We start from the raw sequence: 19350 nt of genomic DNA, 5'->3' as shown, positions 1-19350 counted from the left end.
TTGTTTATGTATATTCAATACTGTTTGTCTCTCCACCCTATTATTCATTTATTCAACAAGTAACTGTTGGGCAACCATTCAGTGAATGAATAATAATTTGCCTCAGCTGTGTAAACCGCATACAATTAAAACATGTTTTCATGGGTGAGGCATAAATGTATTGGACTACCACAACTGTTAGCTTCTCTAATGCTGTGATGCCAGTAATGAGTATATTTTACTTCAATTACACGAACACTTGTCTTTCTGTTGTCTCAGAACTATATATAGTATAGCAAAAATCTAAAGTTGTGTTTCAGAGGTCTATAAAAATGAATAGAGAGTAGAGATGCATTCTCTTTTCCACTTCCTTTTATGATATTTCTCTTTTCTACCTTTCAATGGAAGACAGGAAGAAAACAGAAGGAAAAAGAGTGGACTATATTGGATTTGCCTAAGAATTCCAAACTAGCATTTGTATTTCAGCTCAGCCACAGAGGTCCTTCCTACCCTCAGACTGAAGACATACTGGATTTTTGGTGGCCCACTGTCACTATCAGAAGGCCAAGCTAAACACCAGGGTTTGTCTTTGGATTCGCTCACCTTTTATTCTAAATAGTATCTCCTACTGCCTTCTTACCACTCCCCCTCACCATATACATGGTGCCAACTATTCTCAAGTTATGATGGCTATCCAATGTTGACCTCCTTACTTATGTCTTCCTTCTGCTTCAATAAAAATTCCCATATCTAAGAAGTTCTAGACTCTACTCTTTTCTTATAAAAGTTCATGTGATGTGGTTAAAGTCCCAATAAGATATGAATAATTACTAGACATAACTCTTGTCATGGGTAGGATGAAGCGGTTAATATGAATCACAACTAGGAGAAGAGATTATGATTTTTTTTTGGCTGTGGATATGAGAAGATTTTTTAGCTGAATACTTTCTGTTCCTTTAACATCAGAGGATGAAATAACAAATTATGTGGGACTAGGAATGCAACCATATACTTGCTCCAGGATGACCTGTAATCTAGCCAGATATGCCCAAGGTCTTTGCACAGTACATACAGTTATAAAAGACTTCTATATTGTCACTTTGCCATTAATCTAGGTTGATGATCTGCATTACCACAGCACAGAAATTGCATTCTATTCCAAATACCAAACAACTCTGCTTACTACAGTCCTCACATGATCATAATCTTTAATCAGCACAATCTCTTCAGCCCAAGATCTGGGAAAAAAGCCACATAAATTAAGTCAAATTACTTTCACAATCCAAAGGAAAGAAGCAAAAGCAAGAAAGTAAACAAGGGAATGGGCTATTCTCTTCAGAATGCCATTTCTCCTATTCCTATTCCTCCTGAGGATTTGTGAGATTTCTTCTATTGTGATTCTTTATGTTCTAAGTTTTATTAGCTCCCAGAATAAGGTGACATAAAATAAATTGGATCAAATAAATCCAGACACTTAAAAATAACTCACATTGGGCTCCTATCCTGGCTTCTAAACCATAAAAAACTGCTATTGCAGTTCACTGAAAAGAAATAAAGAAAAAAGAATTTTACATTATCTGTGACTCACATGAAGGGAAAAAAGAGAAGCAACGAAATAAAACTGACTCCTAGAGCAACTACTTGTGTTTATCCCAGAAATCTAAAAATATCTCTCCACCTTGAATGAATGATTTTTGTTAAAATGAACTTTGTTGTTGGGCTGAGGATGTGGCTCATGCGGTAGCACGCTCGCCTGGCATGTGTGCGGCCCGGGATCGATCCTCAGCACCACATACAAAGATGTTGTGTCCGCCGAGAACTAAAAAATAAATATTAAAATTCTCTCTCTCTCTCTCTCTCTTTCTCTTAAAAAAAATGAACTTTGTTATATTGCCAAAAAAGTTCAAAGACGTAAGAGTATAAAAGCACATCCTTAAAAACTGTTATTTAATCATCAGAGTGAATCATCTTACTTTTCTCCTACCACCTTGCTGAGACAGTTATGGGGAGACAGTAAGCACTCTGATAAGGAGAACGGAGAGGAGGCCCTTTGGAACATGGAACATTTTGAGATATGAAAAGTTTGGCAGGCAAAAGAGGAAAAGAAAAGAAGGCGGCTGGAAATTTTATTGGGAATTTACTGGGTCGTTGACATGTTAGCTACTTTATAAACCTTACCATTTATTATTCACAATTCTGCAATATGGGCATTATCATCACTATTTTACAGAATAAAACTCCTACTCAGATTAACTTCTCTCTAACAGTTCATATAGATTTCAGATTTGAACCAAAGACATGGCTACAAAGTTCAAAAGTGATAAGTACCAAAGCAAACAAATAGGACCAGCACCTTACTGAGATAAAGCAGAATTTCCTTTCTGATTAATTCCTTCCTGTACCCAAAATGACCTATAATCAAGTTGTGCCATCTAGATATTAGATATATACATATAAGCTACATATATGCCTTGAATTAACTTTATTTTCTCCCAAAGAATAAATGAAGCTAATTTATTTATGCCAACAATTAAATAAAATTTTATAGTTTAGTTTATGACCATGGCCAGTTTTAGAATTAGGGATTTAATTTACATCAACACAAATGATTTTTGAGGATCAGAAACTATATTATTTGTTCCATAGCTTTCATGACCTTATTTACTCAGCTTAAATATGCAAAGGTTTGATTAATAATCTCTTACACAGAACTTATTATTACCAGACTCAACAGTATTATTACCAGTTTCTGTCCCTGCTTAACTCGTGGTCTCGAAGGAGACAGTTTCATAAAAAGAGAAAAGATGTGAGAAATGCTGTTAGGCATGTATAAACTGTTATGATAACACAAAAAGGAAACAAACTGAGAGGATGATACTACCATATCTATCATTCACAGACCCAAACTCTTCTTTGTATAAATCTAAAATCAGTAAATAAAATAGGGGCAATTTCATTATAAAACCAATTCGTCATTATATATTAATATATTAGTTGCTTTATAAGACTTCATTTGTTCATAATTTAAACACAAATTTCAGGAAATATATGTATCCATCACAGTTTCTATACAACTTTACATGTATACTATGTTTTTAATGAATGTCACTAGCTAGTGTGAATTAGATGTATCAGTTGTAATTTGACAGTATTCTAAGTGAATATTAAAAACTCCTAGCTAGGCATGGGGGTGCATTTCTATAATCCCAGTGGCTTGGAGGGTGAGACAGGAGGAGTGCAAGTTCAAGGTCAGCCTCAGCAACACAGTGAGCCCTATGCAACTCAGTGGGAATCTGACTTAAAGTACAAAAATAAAAAAGGGCTTAGAATATAAGTCAGTGGTAAAATACTTCTGGGTTCAATCCCCAGTATCAAAACCAACCAACCAACCAAATAGACCAACCAACCCTTCCCTTATTACAGAAGGAGAACCAAAGGCATAGTAAAACTAGTTACTCTATATCAGCTAAACAAAAGAAGATCAGAAATTGGATCATAATTTCCTCATTTCAGTATTTTATTCAGTAAAAGCTAATCTTTGGATTTCTAAAGAAACAGAAACTTTCTTCTTCCTTACACCAGACCATTTGAAGAAGCTGAAAGTTCACTGCAGACAGTACTTAATACTCTGAAGCTAATTCTCTATAAAGGAATTTCCAGATTCAGTCTCTGAACTGCCCAAGGAACTGATGTAGAAGAGAGAAAACAAATGTAATAGCATGTGTCATTGTCACTATTTTACTACCAAGTAGAACTGACTCTTCAATTTCCTTTATTTCTACTTTCTTAAGAAACATTCTAATCATTCTCATATGGGTGAGAACCCATTATCTTTTGTACTTAAAAACTATTCATAGGCATAAATCAGTATCAAAAATATTTAGGAACCTAAAAGAAACCAAAGGTAAGAGTAGAAGGCAACAGGAAGTCTTCTTGCTTGCTTCCATTGGGCTCACAGCATTTCTGTTCTCTTAACCCATTTTGTCCCATTATCCCAGATGTGGAACACCTATAAAAAACTTAAATTGAGCAAAAAATATACCATTTATGGTAATTTGAAATGATTATTATGTTTTTAGAAGTCTACTCTTGAGAAAAGTAACAGGTGAATGATTAGAAAAATTTCATATATATAAAAAACATTTATATATAACAAATATATAAGGATATACAAATATATATAAAGGACATATAAGCTCTACATTTTGTTTCTAACCTATTTTAATGCACTTGTGTTAATTTTGTTGAAATACTCACAAAATTGAAAACTTGGGATTTAATGAGTTAAGGAAAAAAATCTAAACTCCATTTTATCTCTAGCACCTAAAACTAGTGAAAATGATTTGTACCATATTATGATGAAATTTAACCCAAAATTTTAAAGATCAGATAATCCGTAGTTTTTAATAGTCTTTCTAGATATATACGTATAAGCTACATATATGCCTTGAATTAACTTTATTTTCTCCCAAAGAATAAATGAAGCTAATTAAAGAATAAATGAAGGCTGTTTTGAAGTGCTAGATAGTGTTCTAAGCACTTTATAAACTTCAACTCATTAAATATTCTTTTTTGTTTTTAATTTTTTTGTAGTTGTAGATGGACAGAATGCCTTTATTTTATTTGTTTATTTGTATGTGGTGCTGCAGATCAAACCCAGTGCCTCATGCATGCTAGGCAAGCACTCTGCCACTGAGCTACTGCCCTAGCCCTCATTAAATATTCTTAATGACTCTTAAGAGATAGGCACAATTATTACTATACTCTTACAAACAGGAAATAGAGACACAATGATGTTAGGTAACAACCCCAAAGTTACACTGGTAGGAAGCAAGGGAGCCAAGACTGAAGTCAAACCAGTGGATTCTTTGTTGCCTTTCATGGGTACTTGTAAACACTAATCAAAAGGATATAATCAACTGGGCACAGTGGTGTTTGCCAGTAATCCCAGCAATTCAGTAGGCTGAAGCAAGAGGATTGTAAATTTGAAGCCAGCCTCTGCAATTTATTGAAACCCTGTCTCAAAATAAAAAATAAAAAGGGCTGGGATTTAGTTAGTGACTGGGTTTAACTGCTAGTACCTGGACATAAGAGAATGTGATTTTTTAAAATGGAAAAGACACCCATAACAGAATTAAAATTACTATTATAATTAAACTATGGCTTGATAATTACTAATGTCAAGAGTGCATTTGGTTCTTCAACACAAATAGAAATTTCTAAAAAATCTAGTTTAATTTTCTGCTTCCCCATGTGGAATCCCAAGGTAATATCTTGTATTCGATTCTTAGTCAAAAAGAAGCAAAAGAATACTATTTTTATCTGAATAGCTAAGTGGTCATTCTTTAAGTTTGGAACTTTTAAGTCAGAAGTTTCTATGCATTTCTGAGTATAAAGTGATCTTCAAGAGGTAGAACTGTGCATACTTGCTGCCTCAGGTCTAGAACTGGGTATAGAGCATGTTGCTTTTTTTAAAAAAAAATTTAATAAGAAGGAACACTGAAGAACAGAATATGAACACGTATAAGTATCTATTTATATTTCCCCAAAGAAATGCTGAAATGATAGCCCAAAAACTAATCCAAATGGCTTATTACCATGGAGTAGGACAGGAGGATAAGGTGGAGGGAACAGAATAATATCAAGTCTTTCCTCAGTAAACTTTGTATGGTTTACATATTTAACAAAATTAATTAACAACAAAACCCCCAAACTCTTTCCAACCCTTCATGTTATCAAAACAAAACAAAATTTAGTCACAATAACAACACACCAGAAGTTTCTCAGGGGTACTTCTGCAGTGTTCTTCTGGACCTGAATCTCAAAGCGATGGAATTAGAGGTCACAAGAGCTGCATTGTTTAACTGTGTACAATGGAAGCATACCCTTCTTCCCAGAGCTTCAGATTATTCATGATATTTTGTGAAACTCAAAACACCAACTGCTTTTGTTTACAGCTCTTTTCACCAAATTCTGTATATCTCTGTCTTCTGAGCTCCCCAAAATCAACATACTTATTTTCTTCCATTATTTCCACTATTACTTCATAGAAAAGAATAAGTGAAATAAGGTCTATATGTAGATACAGCCCCATAAGCTTTTGTAATACAAATACAAAAGGAAGACCCCAAAAGTACTCTTTTAGTGTGAAGCTTGAATACCTTCCTGCCTCTAAAAAATACTCACTTATCTGTATCTTTAATAATTCTTTAATTATTTTTAGATGACTTTGAAAAATTTAGATAAAAATTCACTATTTTAAAATGTACATTTCAATAGTTTTTAATACCTGTATGAGGCTGTGCAACAACATCACCATTATCTAATTCTAGAACATGCTCATAACCCGTATAAGAAATCCATTCCATAGTTACTCCCTTTTATTTATTTATGCACCACTTCCCTCCAACCCTGGGGATTGAGCCCAGGGCCTTACACATGCTAGGCAAGAAGTGCTCTACCACTGAAAAACACCCCCAGCCCTTTTTTTTGGGGATAAGGTTTCACTAAATTGCCTGGGCTAGCCTTAAATCTGTAATCCTCCTGTCAGTCTCCAGAGTAGCTGGGATTACAGGTGTGTACCACAGTAACCTTTTATTTTTGAAGTTCTATTTATGAGATTCTTAATAGCAGGCCTCGTGGACCTTGCAGATTATTCTCTTATAATTTTAAACATTTTTTCCTGTTTCCATACTATCTATATTCTGGGAGATTTTCTTTTTTAGTCCTTCTACTGAAAAAGTATTTTTTAAAATTTCAGCAATAATACTTTTAATTTCAGATATAGCTCTTATGTTTCTTTTTTAAAAAATATTTTTTAGTTGTCAATGGATCTTTATTTTATTTATTTATTTATATGTGGTGCTGAGAATTGAACCCAGTGCCTCAACATGCTAGGCAAGGCTCTATCACTGAGCCACAACCCCAGCCCTCTTATGTTTCTTTTTAAAAACATCCTGAATATGTTAATAAGATAATTTTGTACAGTATCTGATAGTTCTGAGGGTAGGGATGCCAGGTGACTTCCCAACATGAAGACCTAGATATCCAGTTTTGCACTAGAAAACACAATGACTAAACAAGAACTAGATGCTGTGTTAAGATTAGGCTAAAGAGTAACAAAGAAGATGATGAACTGATTGATTTATAACCAAGAGTAGAGAGTCCCTACAAAATAAAACTTCCAGATATTAACTCTGGTTCTTTGAGATAGTTTCTGCTGAATATAAAGTTAATGGCAACTTCTGGATTCTATGCAAATACTATCTGGGTATATGGCACTTAATACAATAGTTCAGGTAATAATTTTATACATATTTTCAAAATAAGTAAAAAAAATAGAAAAGCAAAGTAAGAGGCAGAGCTGTACAGATAACAATGTATGATACTGACCCCTCTTAAACATTAATATCTATTTAAATTGGCAATAAAAATGAGTGCATTTTTGGAATTATGTTGACACATGGATGAAATGAAGGGCAGGAACACAGTATATGTTGCACCTGTTATAATAGTGCTTAAAATCTAGGCTTAGTAGCTTTGGCTAAAATTTCTAAAGTGAAAGTAAAAGCTAATGCTCATTAGTGAGTTAAAACTAAATCATCATTTTCTTTTTAAACCCATATGGTTTTGCTTGGCTCAATACAATAAAAGTAAACTTTTTACCAACATCTTTAGGACAGAAGGAACAACATTTGAGGATTAATGCTCACCATATAATTTTAAATGTGTGTAGCTGACTGGGCTAAATGTATGTTGGAAGTTTTTTTTGTTGTTTTTTTTTTTTTTGGGGTACTGGGGATCCAACTCATGGGCATTGGATCACTGAGCCACATCCCCAGCCCTACTTTGTATTTTATTTAGAGACAGGGTCTCACCAAGTTGCTTAGTGCCTTGGCTTTGCTGAGGCTGGTTTTGAACTCATGATCCTCCTGCCTCAGCCTCTGCAGCCACTGGCGTGCACCAGGAAGATAAGATTTTGAATAAATACCACTTAACTATTTTCATTTGCTTTGTTCAAACTAGATATCACTATAAAGATTTTGGTTAAACAGGGTTTACAGTTGTGGTTTTACCATAAAATATTATACCAAAAGAAACCTCAATTTCCTACCTAAGCGATGAAATCCAAAGGTGAATCTTCTGGTTGGTGACTTTGAAGACAGCCACAAAGCAAGCAGGGTAAGTATGATAGCACTTAGATCAGTTAACATATGAAGTGCATCTGTCATAATTGCTAGGCTATTTGCAATGTATCCACCTTAGAATAAGGGAGAGATGGAAGAAGAAACAAATTAATTAAAAAATGTAAGCAGACAAACCTGAATTATTTAACATCCTACAACACAAACTGTGAACTAAAATCTCTATCCTGTACAATTAAATTAAAGTATCCTCAATTTTATACAAAACATTAAATACATATATAGTTGTTTTTAGGTATCCACAGAGGATTAGTTTCAGGACCCCCTTGTTTATAAAAATCTGTGCATGTTCAAGGTCTTATATAAAATGATGTAGCATTTGCATATGACTTATGCATATTCTTCTGTATACTTTAAATCATCTCTAAATTACTTATGACACATAATACAATATAAAAGCTAAGTAATTATACTGTAGCTGGGCATGGTGGCCCAAATCTGTAAACCTAGCAATGTGGGAGGCCAAGGCTCACAAGGATCACAAGTTTGAGGCCAGCCTCAACAATTTAGTGAAGTTCTGAGCAACTTAGTAAGACCTTGTCTCAAAAAAAATAATTGAAAGGGAGTTCAGATGTAGCTCAGGGGTAAAGTGACTCTAGGTTCAATTCCCAGCACCAAAGACAAAACAAAACAAATAGTTACACTGTATTATTTACAAAGCAATGACAGGAAAAAAAGTGCATTAAGTACAGATGCAATAAAAATAATACTTTTAATACATAATTGGTTGAATCCAAGGGAACCCACAGATATGGAGCACCCACTATACAGAGTTGTTGATAAAGTCCAGTTCTATTAATAGATTCTCCAATGAGTCAAAGACCTTAAAAAAGTTAAGAACCACTAAATTTGTGCCAAACATATAAAGAAAAATGTATTTTAGCAATGCAGCTTTTGCTCATCCTACAAATTCTACTATTAGTGAATTAATAACTGTAATGTATAAATATTACAACAAAGCTGAAGAAAATCTGTTCCCTTGTTGAAGAGGTTGAACAGTAAATGAAACTGAAGAAATCCACAAGATACACAACATAAAAGATAAAAATTAATTGATTCCTTCCAGGCATGGTGGTATATGCTCGTAACCCCAGCAATTTAAGAGGTTGTGGTAGAAAGATCTCAAGTTTGAGATCAGCTTCCTCAATAACTTATCAACATCCTGTCTCAAAAAACAAAATAAAATAAAGAAAAAAGAAAGGGCTACGGTATAGTTCAGTGGTTATGTACTCCTAAACCCCCAGGATCCTCCAGCCCTGCCAAATGAACTGATTCCCTTGAATATGAATAGCAATGTCTCAAAACAGAGGAAGAAAAGGTAGTATTTAGAAAACATATTCTGATTGATGGCAATGTACAGGAAAAACATTGTTTCCACATGCTATGCTTTGAATATCCCCACCAAAACTTAGGTTGAAATTTATTTCCCATTGGGAGGTATTAAGAGATGGGGAACTTAATTTGACCTTTGGAAGGTTATTACAGTTAAATGAATTCAGAGGTGGGTCTCTTTTTCAAAGCCACCCTGGATTTTGTAAGAGGAGAAATATGAGGACCCTATGTCTCACAATGTGATGCCTGGCACTGCCCTGGAACTCTGAAAAGAAGGACATTACCAGATGTGGTCATCTGGTATTGATTTCCCAGACTTCAACAAGTGAACCTTTATTCTTTATAAATTAGCCTGTGGTTTCAGTTATAGCAACAGAAAATGAATTAAAACCCTGATCATAGGGTTTGGTACTATCTGTGGTCTTACGTAGTCCCTGGGGACTCTGGAATATATCCTTCATGGATAAGGGGAGACTACTATATTGGAGTTTATACTACATTTTAATTTTTTTAACTTTTCTCTCCTAATATCTATCATTTTTATTTTACTCTGACAGAGTACCTTAATCATCTGCTAACTCTTCTGTGAAGTTTAAAAAGTTCTATTATATTTTTATTGTTCAAAAGCTCTTTTCTTTACCCTTAATTTCTTTTTTAAGGCAGGCTATTCTTGTTTCTTGGATACATGTGCTTTTGATATCTTTGAGGATACTAATTACATTTATTATACAATTATAAATGAATGGTTCTTGAAAAGGTTTTAACTGACTCTCCTTATTTTACCCACCTTTAAACACACTTCCAGACAGCTAAGTACAACCAATTCTGGGCCTACTTAGGTTTCTCTAGTGTAATAGTTCTCAAATAAAATGGTCTCTGGATAATAGGAGGCATACTCCCTGGGATTTATTAGAAATCAAATGCTCAGTTCCCTCTCAGGTCTATTTAATTTAGAATCTCTGAAGATGGGGCCCAGAACTTCGTGTCCCAAGTTCTCTGTGTGATTCTGATGTAGTAAAATTTGAGAAACCATTAACCCTAGAGTAAACTGGGCTGGTTTTCAGCCTTCCCCACTGCTGGATTTCTTGGGTCTCTTAAGTCAATTACCTCTTTAATCTGTTTCCTTCCCAGTTTTCAAATTTTTTATTACCATTTTCTCCTTTCCAGAATTTCCCCTCTGTGTGGATTTATACTATTTTGCCCCCAAATCCCTTTATTGCAGTTTAAGAGAGGCTTTGGGATGAAGCAAAATTAGAAGAATGAGTTCAATTTGCCATCTTTACCTGGGAGTTTGTGTTCACTCAAGTGTTTTTGTTTCTAATAAAAATGTTGTAAAAATAGGGGCTGGGGATGTGGCTCAAGCAGTAGCGCGCTCGCCTGGCATGCGTGTGGCCTGGGTTCGATCCTCAGCACCACATACCAACAAAGATGTTGTGTCCACCGAGAACTGAAAAGTAAATATTAAAAAAAAAATCCTCTCTCTCACTCTCTCTCCTCTCTCACTCTCTCTTTAAAAAAAACAAACAAACTGATAACGCTCTTACTAAATCCTATGGAATATCTTAGTCCTCATCTAATTGGACAATTTCAATCTATTTATTTTCACTATGATTTATAGTGGTCCACCCTTATCCTCTCAAGGGATATATTTAAGTTCCTTAGTGGATGCCTGAAACTTTGGATAGTACCTAATCTGACATATACTATTTTTTTAAACATATACCTTTGATAAAAGTTTATAACTGAGAAGAGATTTTAACAAGAGTCCATAATAAAATAGAACAATGATAGCAATGTAGTATAATCAAAAGTTACGTGTGGATATGCTAGACAAAGGGATGATTCACATTCTGGGCAGGACAAAGCAGGATGGTGTGAGATTTCATCACAATACCTAGAACAATAAGCATTTTAAAACTTATGAATTGTTTATTTCTGGAACTTTCCATTTAATATTTTTGGGCTGTGATTGTGGTTAACTAAAACTAAGGAGAGCAAAACCACAGAAAGTGAAATTGAGGATAAGGGGTGACTACAGTGTTCTCTTTTTTTTGATTTTTGGGACACTTGTTTGCCTTGTCTGACTTCTAAGTTAGAGTTCCTCAAGACTGAAGCCTTCTAGGTAATTTTACTCATTCCTGTGGCATCACATACTGCATCTCTCTCTACTTTGACCTCTCTTTTGAACCACAGACTCATATTTAATAGCCACTAGACATCTCCACTTGACTATTCCATACATATGAAAACTACTCTTGAACCCTTGCCCAAATCCTGCTCTGCATTCTATTCCTGCTTCATAAATGATGCCTTTCCACACACTGAACTGCTTAGGTAAGAAATTTCAGAATCACTTCCTGACATTTCTTTCTAATTAATCCCCACATCCAAATCATCAGCCAGTTTTATCAATGTTCCATCTAGACTGTTCTCAATCAGTTCATTTTTCTACATCTACTCTATAGTCTAAGCCAAAACTGCTTATCTGGACCTCTGTAACAGTTTACTTTCACCCATTCTTGTACCCTCTAATCCATTTTCCACATAATAGCCAGAGTAATCTTTTGAAAAGACAAATGCCATCATGTTGCTCTCCTACTCAAGCCCTTCACTGGCTTCCCATTGTATTTAGAAGAAGAACTATACTCATCTCACTCAATGTGGCCTATCAGGACCTGCTTATCTGGTCCTGCTGCCTCTTTCCCACATGCTCACTACATTCCTGCCATATTGGCCCTCTTTTTAAGTTTCCTTTAAAGAATTTAAGACTTTAGAACCTTTGTACATGCTGTTCTCTTTGCCTGGATAACTTCTATTATTCTCTTTTGGTTTAAATGTACTTAGCTCATGCATAAACTATGTCCCACTGGTTTCTATGTCTTATAGTACATTGTTCTTTTTCTTCATAATACTTAAAACAATTAAACATGTCTATTCATTTAATACCTTTTTTCTTTAGATGAAATGCTTCAGATAGTAGAAATCCTACTAGGTTTTTTTGGTCCATTATATATCTAGAACATGTAGTGGCATATAGTATATATTTAAAAAATACTTGCTGAATGAAGGAAGAAAAAATGAATGTTGCCCAATGTCCTAGAGCAAGTTAATAGCAAAGCTAAGATTTAAAACCAAGTCTTCTCTTTCAGATCTTCAAATTACTTCATGTTTCATTACTACATACTTCCTACATGAGATGCTTTATTTCTAAGTCCTTTGAACATACTTTAATACCCTATTATAAAAACTTCTAAACAACATTCTCAATTGTTAATGTCTATACTAAGTATTATCATCTCTGCATTATTTAATAAGAGTTTCATATTTGAAAATAAAGTCAGTGTTTAAAAGGAAATACTTATTATGGTTTTCACTAAATAATAATTACCAAATTAGAGATTCTCAAAATGGGAAGTCAGGCCAATTATATCTTAATGACTTTCACTTAGGTGAAATAAACTCTAAAGGGGGAAAATTGTGGTTAATTACTTGAACTTCAAACATCACAAAGTCTGAATGTTTCAATATTCTTATTGTATGAATTTGGGCAAATTACCAAATTTTAATCTGCTGAGATTGTGCCCCATCTGGACACAGTTTGCCCCTATCTTTGAATTTCTTTATAGCTTAAATATTTATAATTGTCTAACAGAGAAAAATTAATTCAATAAAAAATTTATTTATTGAATGTCTGCTTTGTGCCCATCTCTGTTTAAGGTTCTGGGAATTCAGCCTATATTTCAGTACAGGAAGAGATACTAAACAAATAAATACACAAATAAGATAATTTCAGGTGCTGAGGGCTTTGAAAGTTAGAGATGGTAAAGAAGACAAAGGGTAATTTCCTTTAGTCTATCAGAAAAAAGTCTCTCAGGTGTTTTCTGAGTCAAGAATTCAAGAAATTAGGGCTGGGCTTGTGGCTCAGGGTAGAGTGCTTGCCTAGCATGTGCGAGGCCCTGGGTTTGATCCTCAGCACCACATAAAAATAACTAAATAAAATAAAGGTATTGTGTCCAACTAAAAAATAAATATTAAAAAAAGAATACAAGAAATTAGCCAAGAAAAGATATGGGAAAAGGAAATCCACATAAAACCCTATTAGTAGACCATGAAATTAGCATTCTAAGGCATAAATGAACAAATATTAGGACACAACACCTAATTTTTATTTTAATTATACATGTGTTTACACACATGCATATGTGTACATGTACATACATACATATGTATGCATGAATGTCTACACAAGTCACAATGTTAAGTGCATTTCTCACTATTGAGAGGTCAGAAAAAAAAAATCACTGATGTAGAGAATCCAAAAGTTTGAAGGCATTAGGGTAAGGAAAAGCTATGTGAATCCTGAGAAGACAAAGATCAGTATGGCTTAAGTTAACACTTAGGAGGAATGCTATGCAAATGAGGTAGGAAATGGGTATAATTTTTCTATGTAAAGCTTTCAGTCAAGCATTTAAAATCTAGACTACCAATTGGTTCTCATCATGGTTCATCAAAGAGATAACATGAGAGGATCAGCTCCTTGCTTTAATGTCACTTTGTAAAAACTGTTATTAGGAGAAGTTGACAATTATACTTGGCCCTCCATATCTGCAGGTTCTCTATCCTTGGATTCAACCATTCATGAATGGAAAACATCTGGAAAAAACAAAACAAAAACAAAAAAGCAAACCCAACACTACATCTGTACTCAACATGCACAGACTTTTTCTTTTTTGTTAATTATTCCCTAAACAATACAATTTATATAGCATTTACATTGTATTTAGTACTATAATTTGGAGATGACTTAAAGTTTATTGGAAAATGTATGTAGGTTATATGCAAATAACTGCATCATTTTATATAAGGCACTGAGCATCTTCAGATTTAGGTGAGAGGGAGGTCCTGGAACCAATCGCCCTTGGATAAAGAAGGGTGACTATGCACTACCCTAACAGTGAAAGTAACCTCTAAGAATTTATCTTATACTAAAAATGTATTATTTGCAATAATTAAAAAATGAAAAAGAAAATCAAATTCATAGAACTGGTGGAGCCCTCTGGTTCATTTCAGAGTATCCTTACAATGAAAAACTTTCAAGTTAGTTGGTAGTGTTGACTTTTACAAATCCATTGACTATAAATTCAAAAGGAAATGGTAATAAAGATACTGAGTAAGTCAAACGTAAGAAAAAAAATGAGAAGTCTGGGACTGTGGACGAGGCTCTTCCATTAGCCACTAAAGTAGCCTCACAGTTTATGCAACCCATTTAGGCTTTCAGAATTCTTATGTGTGATTAAAAAGGTACAGCAGGTGTTCAATAACATCTCTTAATACTGTAAAATTCTATGGTTCTACTTTAGACTCATTTGCTACTTTTAACATTGCAAAAATTAATCTGATGTTTTATCATGATTGTTTTTTAAAAGAGGAAGTTACACGATATACAATGAAGATAATATCAACTTTACAGTAAATGACACGGCGTTTGAAGAACTAGAAGATAAAGGCACAGTTATCTCAGGAGGTTTCGGTTATACTTACTACTTACGGCTGATGCCCTTTGGAATCCTGTGGCTTTTTCACATCCTAAGATCAGTATCTTGATACATAACAAACTTCCTGAAAAGAAAGCTTAAATCTCAAATCATGTGTCACTAACTACAGCCTGACAAAGACTCTCAAGGCAAAGTAAACAGAAAGTGAGTTGGCAACACAACTCACCTACAAGTTCTCCAATCATGAAAAGCAAGTAAAGGACGGCGGCAATGGTCAACCTGGTTTTCACCTTTCTTTGCTTCACTAACTCTCTCCGTTTGCTGCAGCTGTCACAGGGGTCCACCTTCAAACTCAGCTGACTGTTGGTCAAAGGTAAGTCCTGGTCCAATAAGGAATCATCGTCGGTCTGGAGGGCCGGGTGCGCCCCGTTGATAGGCCTTTCTGGGACTTCAGAGTCATCGTCGGCCACCACGACCCGAAGTTTATTAAACCGAGAAAGCCCCTGGTCGCCCACCTCGTCCGAGAAGTCAAAGGCGCTGGTGTCATTTAAGAACAGCGGCGCGTCGTCCTTCCTCAGCAGAGATTTGAGGCGCTTCCACGCGCCGGAGCCGGCCATGGCAGAGGTTCAGCGGAACCGCTGGGTGCAGGCGGCCGGCCGGCAGCCCCTACTTCACGGGCGCGCCGGTTCCCGAGGACAGTGCCGCGCGTCCCTCCCCATCGTGTGGAAAACGAAACACGTTACCAATTAAAGGCGCCCCAACACTGCCCACAAGTTCCGAAGGCGCGGACTGCGGGGAGCAGGGCCGGCCCCAAGGCGCGGCCGGGGATCTGCCAGGGGGCGGCGCACCTACCTGGGGCGCCGCCGCGGGGCCACTGCTCATCTCCCCGCCCCCGGCCGGCTCGGCGGGGCCGGCTCGCGCTCTTCCGCCCGGGGCCGCGGGGGAGCGGGGCCGTGCTCGAGCTTGCCGCGCCCGCCGCTCAAGACCAGCTCCCGGGTCCGACAGGCTCGGGCCCGGCGCCGCCTCTCTCCGCCCTGCGCGAGGCCGCGCGCGTGCGCCGGGCAAGGCGCGCGAGGGAGGGGTCGGCGCGGGGACACGCAGGCCCGCCGTACAGCGCTGGGCGCCCGCGGGGGCGGGGCGGGACGGGCGCGCGCGCCGAGCCCCCGGCGTCTCACTGCTGGAGCTGACGGCCTCCGGGTCCTTCGCGCGGCCAGAGCCCCCGCGGCTGTGCCCGGAGAGGGCGGGGCTTGGGCCGCCCTTCCACCTACCCCGGAGGCGTGTGCGCGCGGAGCTTTGGTTTGCGGGCCAAGTGGATGGGTTCGAATGGTCCAGCCCGGAGCTGGGCGTACCTACCTGGGGGTCATCCACTCAGAATCTCAGGACCGATCTTGGCGGTGGATGCTCCGCAGAAAACAAATTTAGTGCTCTTGTACTGGGTGGGAAGCCAAGCAGCTTTTCTCTCCCCGAGTTGCTACTTTTCTGGCAAATTGGCAAAATTTGCTGCACAGCCAGGTCAATCCTATATGATCGGTTCTGTGTCCTGCCCTATGTTTATTATGATTTTTTCCGTCAAATATGTGTTGTCCTCCTGTGTAATTTCTGCCACGTTCCTTTTGCCGTTGAGGTATTACAATATGTACTAATCCCAAGCACAGAAAGTCTAGTAGCTGTTTGGCCTTTGGTTCTGTTTGACAAATAACATAGTAAGTTCTGAATAGTAGTTTCTGATTTAAACCTAAGTTTGAATGGCAAAATGGAAAGGCAGAGTGATCTCCTCTTTCCCACACAAAGTCTCAAAGATTCATAATCTAGGTTGTCTGTGTGGATTCTAGGGGGTTCAGTAGATCTTTATTTTTTTTATTTTTTTTTTTTTAAAGAGAGAGTGAGAGAGGAGGGAGAGAGGAGAGAGAGAGAGAATTTTTAATATTTATTTTTTAGTTCTCAGCGGACACAACATCTTTGTTGGTATGTGGTGCTGGGGATCGAACCCGGGCCGCACGCTTGCCAGGCGAGCGCGCTACCGCTTGAGCCACATCCCCAGCCCTTCAGTAGATCTTTAAATGTAAAAATTTTTGAGTGTATTTTCCTTAGAGTTTTGATTTTGTTTTTTGGGTTTGGTACTGGGGATTGAAACCAGGGGTGCTGAACTACTGAGCCACGCCCCCAGCCCTTTTTATATTTTATTTGGAGACAGGGTCTCCTTGAATTACTTAGGGCCTGGCTAAATTGCAGAGGCTGGCTTTGAACTCTGATCCTTCTGCCTCAGCCTCCCGAGCCACTGGGATTACAGACATTTGCCACCCAGGCCCAGTTTTCCTTAGCTTCAATCCATTCTCAAATGGAGCTAAGACTCAAGTTTAAAAAACACTGCCAGGAGAATTCATTTATAGGTCAAACCCCTAGCTTCTACTTGGAGTGGAATTGTGAGGCAATCTCCTGTGTTTATGCATGTTATGTTTTTACAACAGTCTATGTGTCTTTCCAAGTTACAAGTCAGAAAAAATAAAGTCACATGAAACATTTTCCTCTGAAGGGTCAGTCAGATGACACCTCAGAATCTTGTATACTCAAGAGCAAGAGCAGTAACTGCTTCTGAACTCCATAGCAATCCCTCACTTTTTGAATGCTCACTACATTCCGGCAGAGTTATGGTTGTGGAATTAAGTTATGAAACCTGAACAGAGACTCCATGATTCTAAAATCATGAAGGAAAGAATGTTTTCCAAAATTTCACTAACCAGGACCCTCTGGTCTTAATCAGCTAAAGGAAGAGAGCTTCTTGGGGATTGCTTTCCTAGCCCCAAATATCTTAATCCACCCAATTTTGGGAATAGGGTTTTTAAAATTTCACTTTGAAGTTTTATTAATGAGAGATAGAGATGAACAAAGTGAAAATTTCAGGAGTGTCATACTATCTTTAGAATAATTTCTTCAAATGATATTTCATGTAAGAAAAGGGGATGGATGATTTCAGGAAAAGATGAGGCAAGGGCATGGGTTGTTTTGTGCATTTACAGTAAGCTTCGTCGAGGAGGGCTGCAGTTCTGCATCCCACTGTGTTTTTACTATTTTGTCCACTGGATCCTGGAGAGAGTTTTGGGAGAACAACAAAACTCTATATGGTGATTGTTAAGGTAGATTCATAAATTCTATGATAGCTCTATCTCTTAAGAAGTGGAGCTTAATTCCCTTCCTCTTGTTTGTGTGGTTCACTTCATGATAGCATATGACCTATAAAGAACAGAATATGGTAAAGGTGACTGTGAGTTATGAAACTAGGTCATCAAAGACATTGCAACTGCATCCTTATTCTCATTTTCGAATCATTTGTACTGGAAGAGCTGGCTACCATGTCTTCAGGAAAACTCAAGCAGCACCATGGAAAGGCCCATGTAAGGGGGAACTGAGGCCTCCTGCCAAGAGCCACGTGAGTGAACCATATTGGAGGTGAACCCTTCAGCCCCAGCAAGGTTTATAGAAGACTTCACCGTGGGCAATGTTGACTGAAACCTCATGTGAGATCCTAGGCCAGAACCACCCAGTTAAGCTATTCTCAGATAACCCACAGAAACTTTCTGACATAATAAAATAAAATGTTTATTGTTTTAAAATGAAAAGTTTTGTAGTAGTTTGTCATTATGTGGTAGATAACTAATATGTTATATATCAATCTTACTCTACAGCAAGAAATACTCTTATTATTTAATTACATGGGCTCTTGTTTCTAGCCCTACCCTGAGACTAATGACATGATTTTTATCCTTGAGCTTTAAAAAAAAGCTAAACAGTCTCCTGTGAATAGGTGTGGAAGATAACCACCATTTGCAACCTTATTTCTATGCATTCAGAGTTTGTAACAATAGACAAATGAATTTCTTAAACATGACCCACTTGTAATCTCAGTACTGCCTGCAATTTGCTAGCTATTGCTCAGTATGCATTTTTTTTTAAATAAAAGACTTCATACTTCTTCACAGTCTGAAGAACTTTTTGCATGGAAGATGTAAAAATTTGCCAACCATTTAGCACATCTCTTTACCAGGTGATCCATAATCTTCAGATTGTAAGTAATAGTAGAGGCCTATGAGTTCAGTTGAAAGGTATACCTTGGGGCAGTTAACTGGGAATAAATAAAATATCCTATGTCAAAATCAGTTTTCTGGCCCAGATATCTCTTGGGGAAAAGAAAAAGAAATTGCTAAACACAATACCACAGCTAATATTTACTTAAGGCTTATTTACATACCAGGCAGCATGCAGGGGACCTGACTTATATAAGCTAATTTGGTTCTTACCTAATCACTAGGAAGAAGTTAGTGATTAAAAGCACTTGAAGGTCT

General features: G+C 37.0%; 1 protein-coding gene across 2 annotated transcripts in view; it reads right to left on the bottom strand.

Moving 5' to 3' along the window:
- Slc30a4 (solute carrier family 30 member 4) overlaps positions 1-15770 on the bottom strand; it is a 30203-nt gene extending 14433 nt beyond the window's left edge. The window contains exons 1-3 of one of the 2 annotated variants that reach the window (XM_078049675.1): positions 15237-15770; positions 15057-15134; positions 8093-8239 (exon numbers count right to left, since the gene is read on the bottom strand). In XM_078049675.1, coding sequence (XP_077905801.1) covers positions 8093-8239; positions 15057-15134; positions 15237-15627 — 616 coding nt within the window. In that variant the 5' untranslated portion in view covers positions 15628-15770. The remainder of the gene's footprint in view (positions 1-8092; positions 8240-15056; positions 15135-15236) is intronic. The other variant, XM_021726534.3, reaches the window with a different exon arrangement.
- Positions 15771-19350: the final 3580 nt, after the last annotated feature.

This window comes from Ictidomys tridecemlineatus, chromosome 5 (genome assembly GCF_052094955.1).
Source record: "Ictidomys tridecemlineatus isolate mIctTri1 chromosome 5, mIctTri1.hap1, whole genome shotgun sequence".
NCBI lineage: Eukaryota > Metazoa > Chordata > Mammalia > Rodentia > Sciuridae > Ictidomys > Ictidomys tridecemlineatus.
Note: the sequence above shows the minus strand (reverse complement) of the source record. Positions and strands in the feature narration are given on the sequence as shown.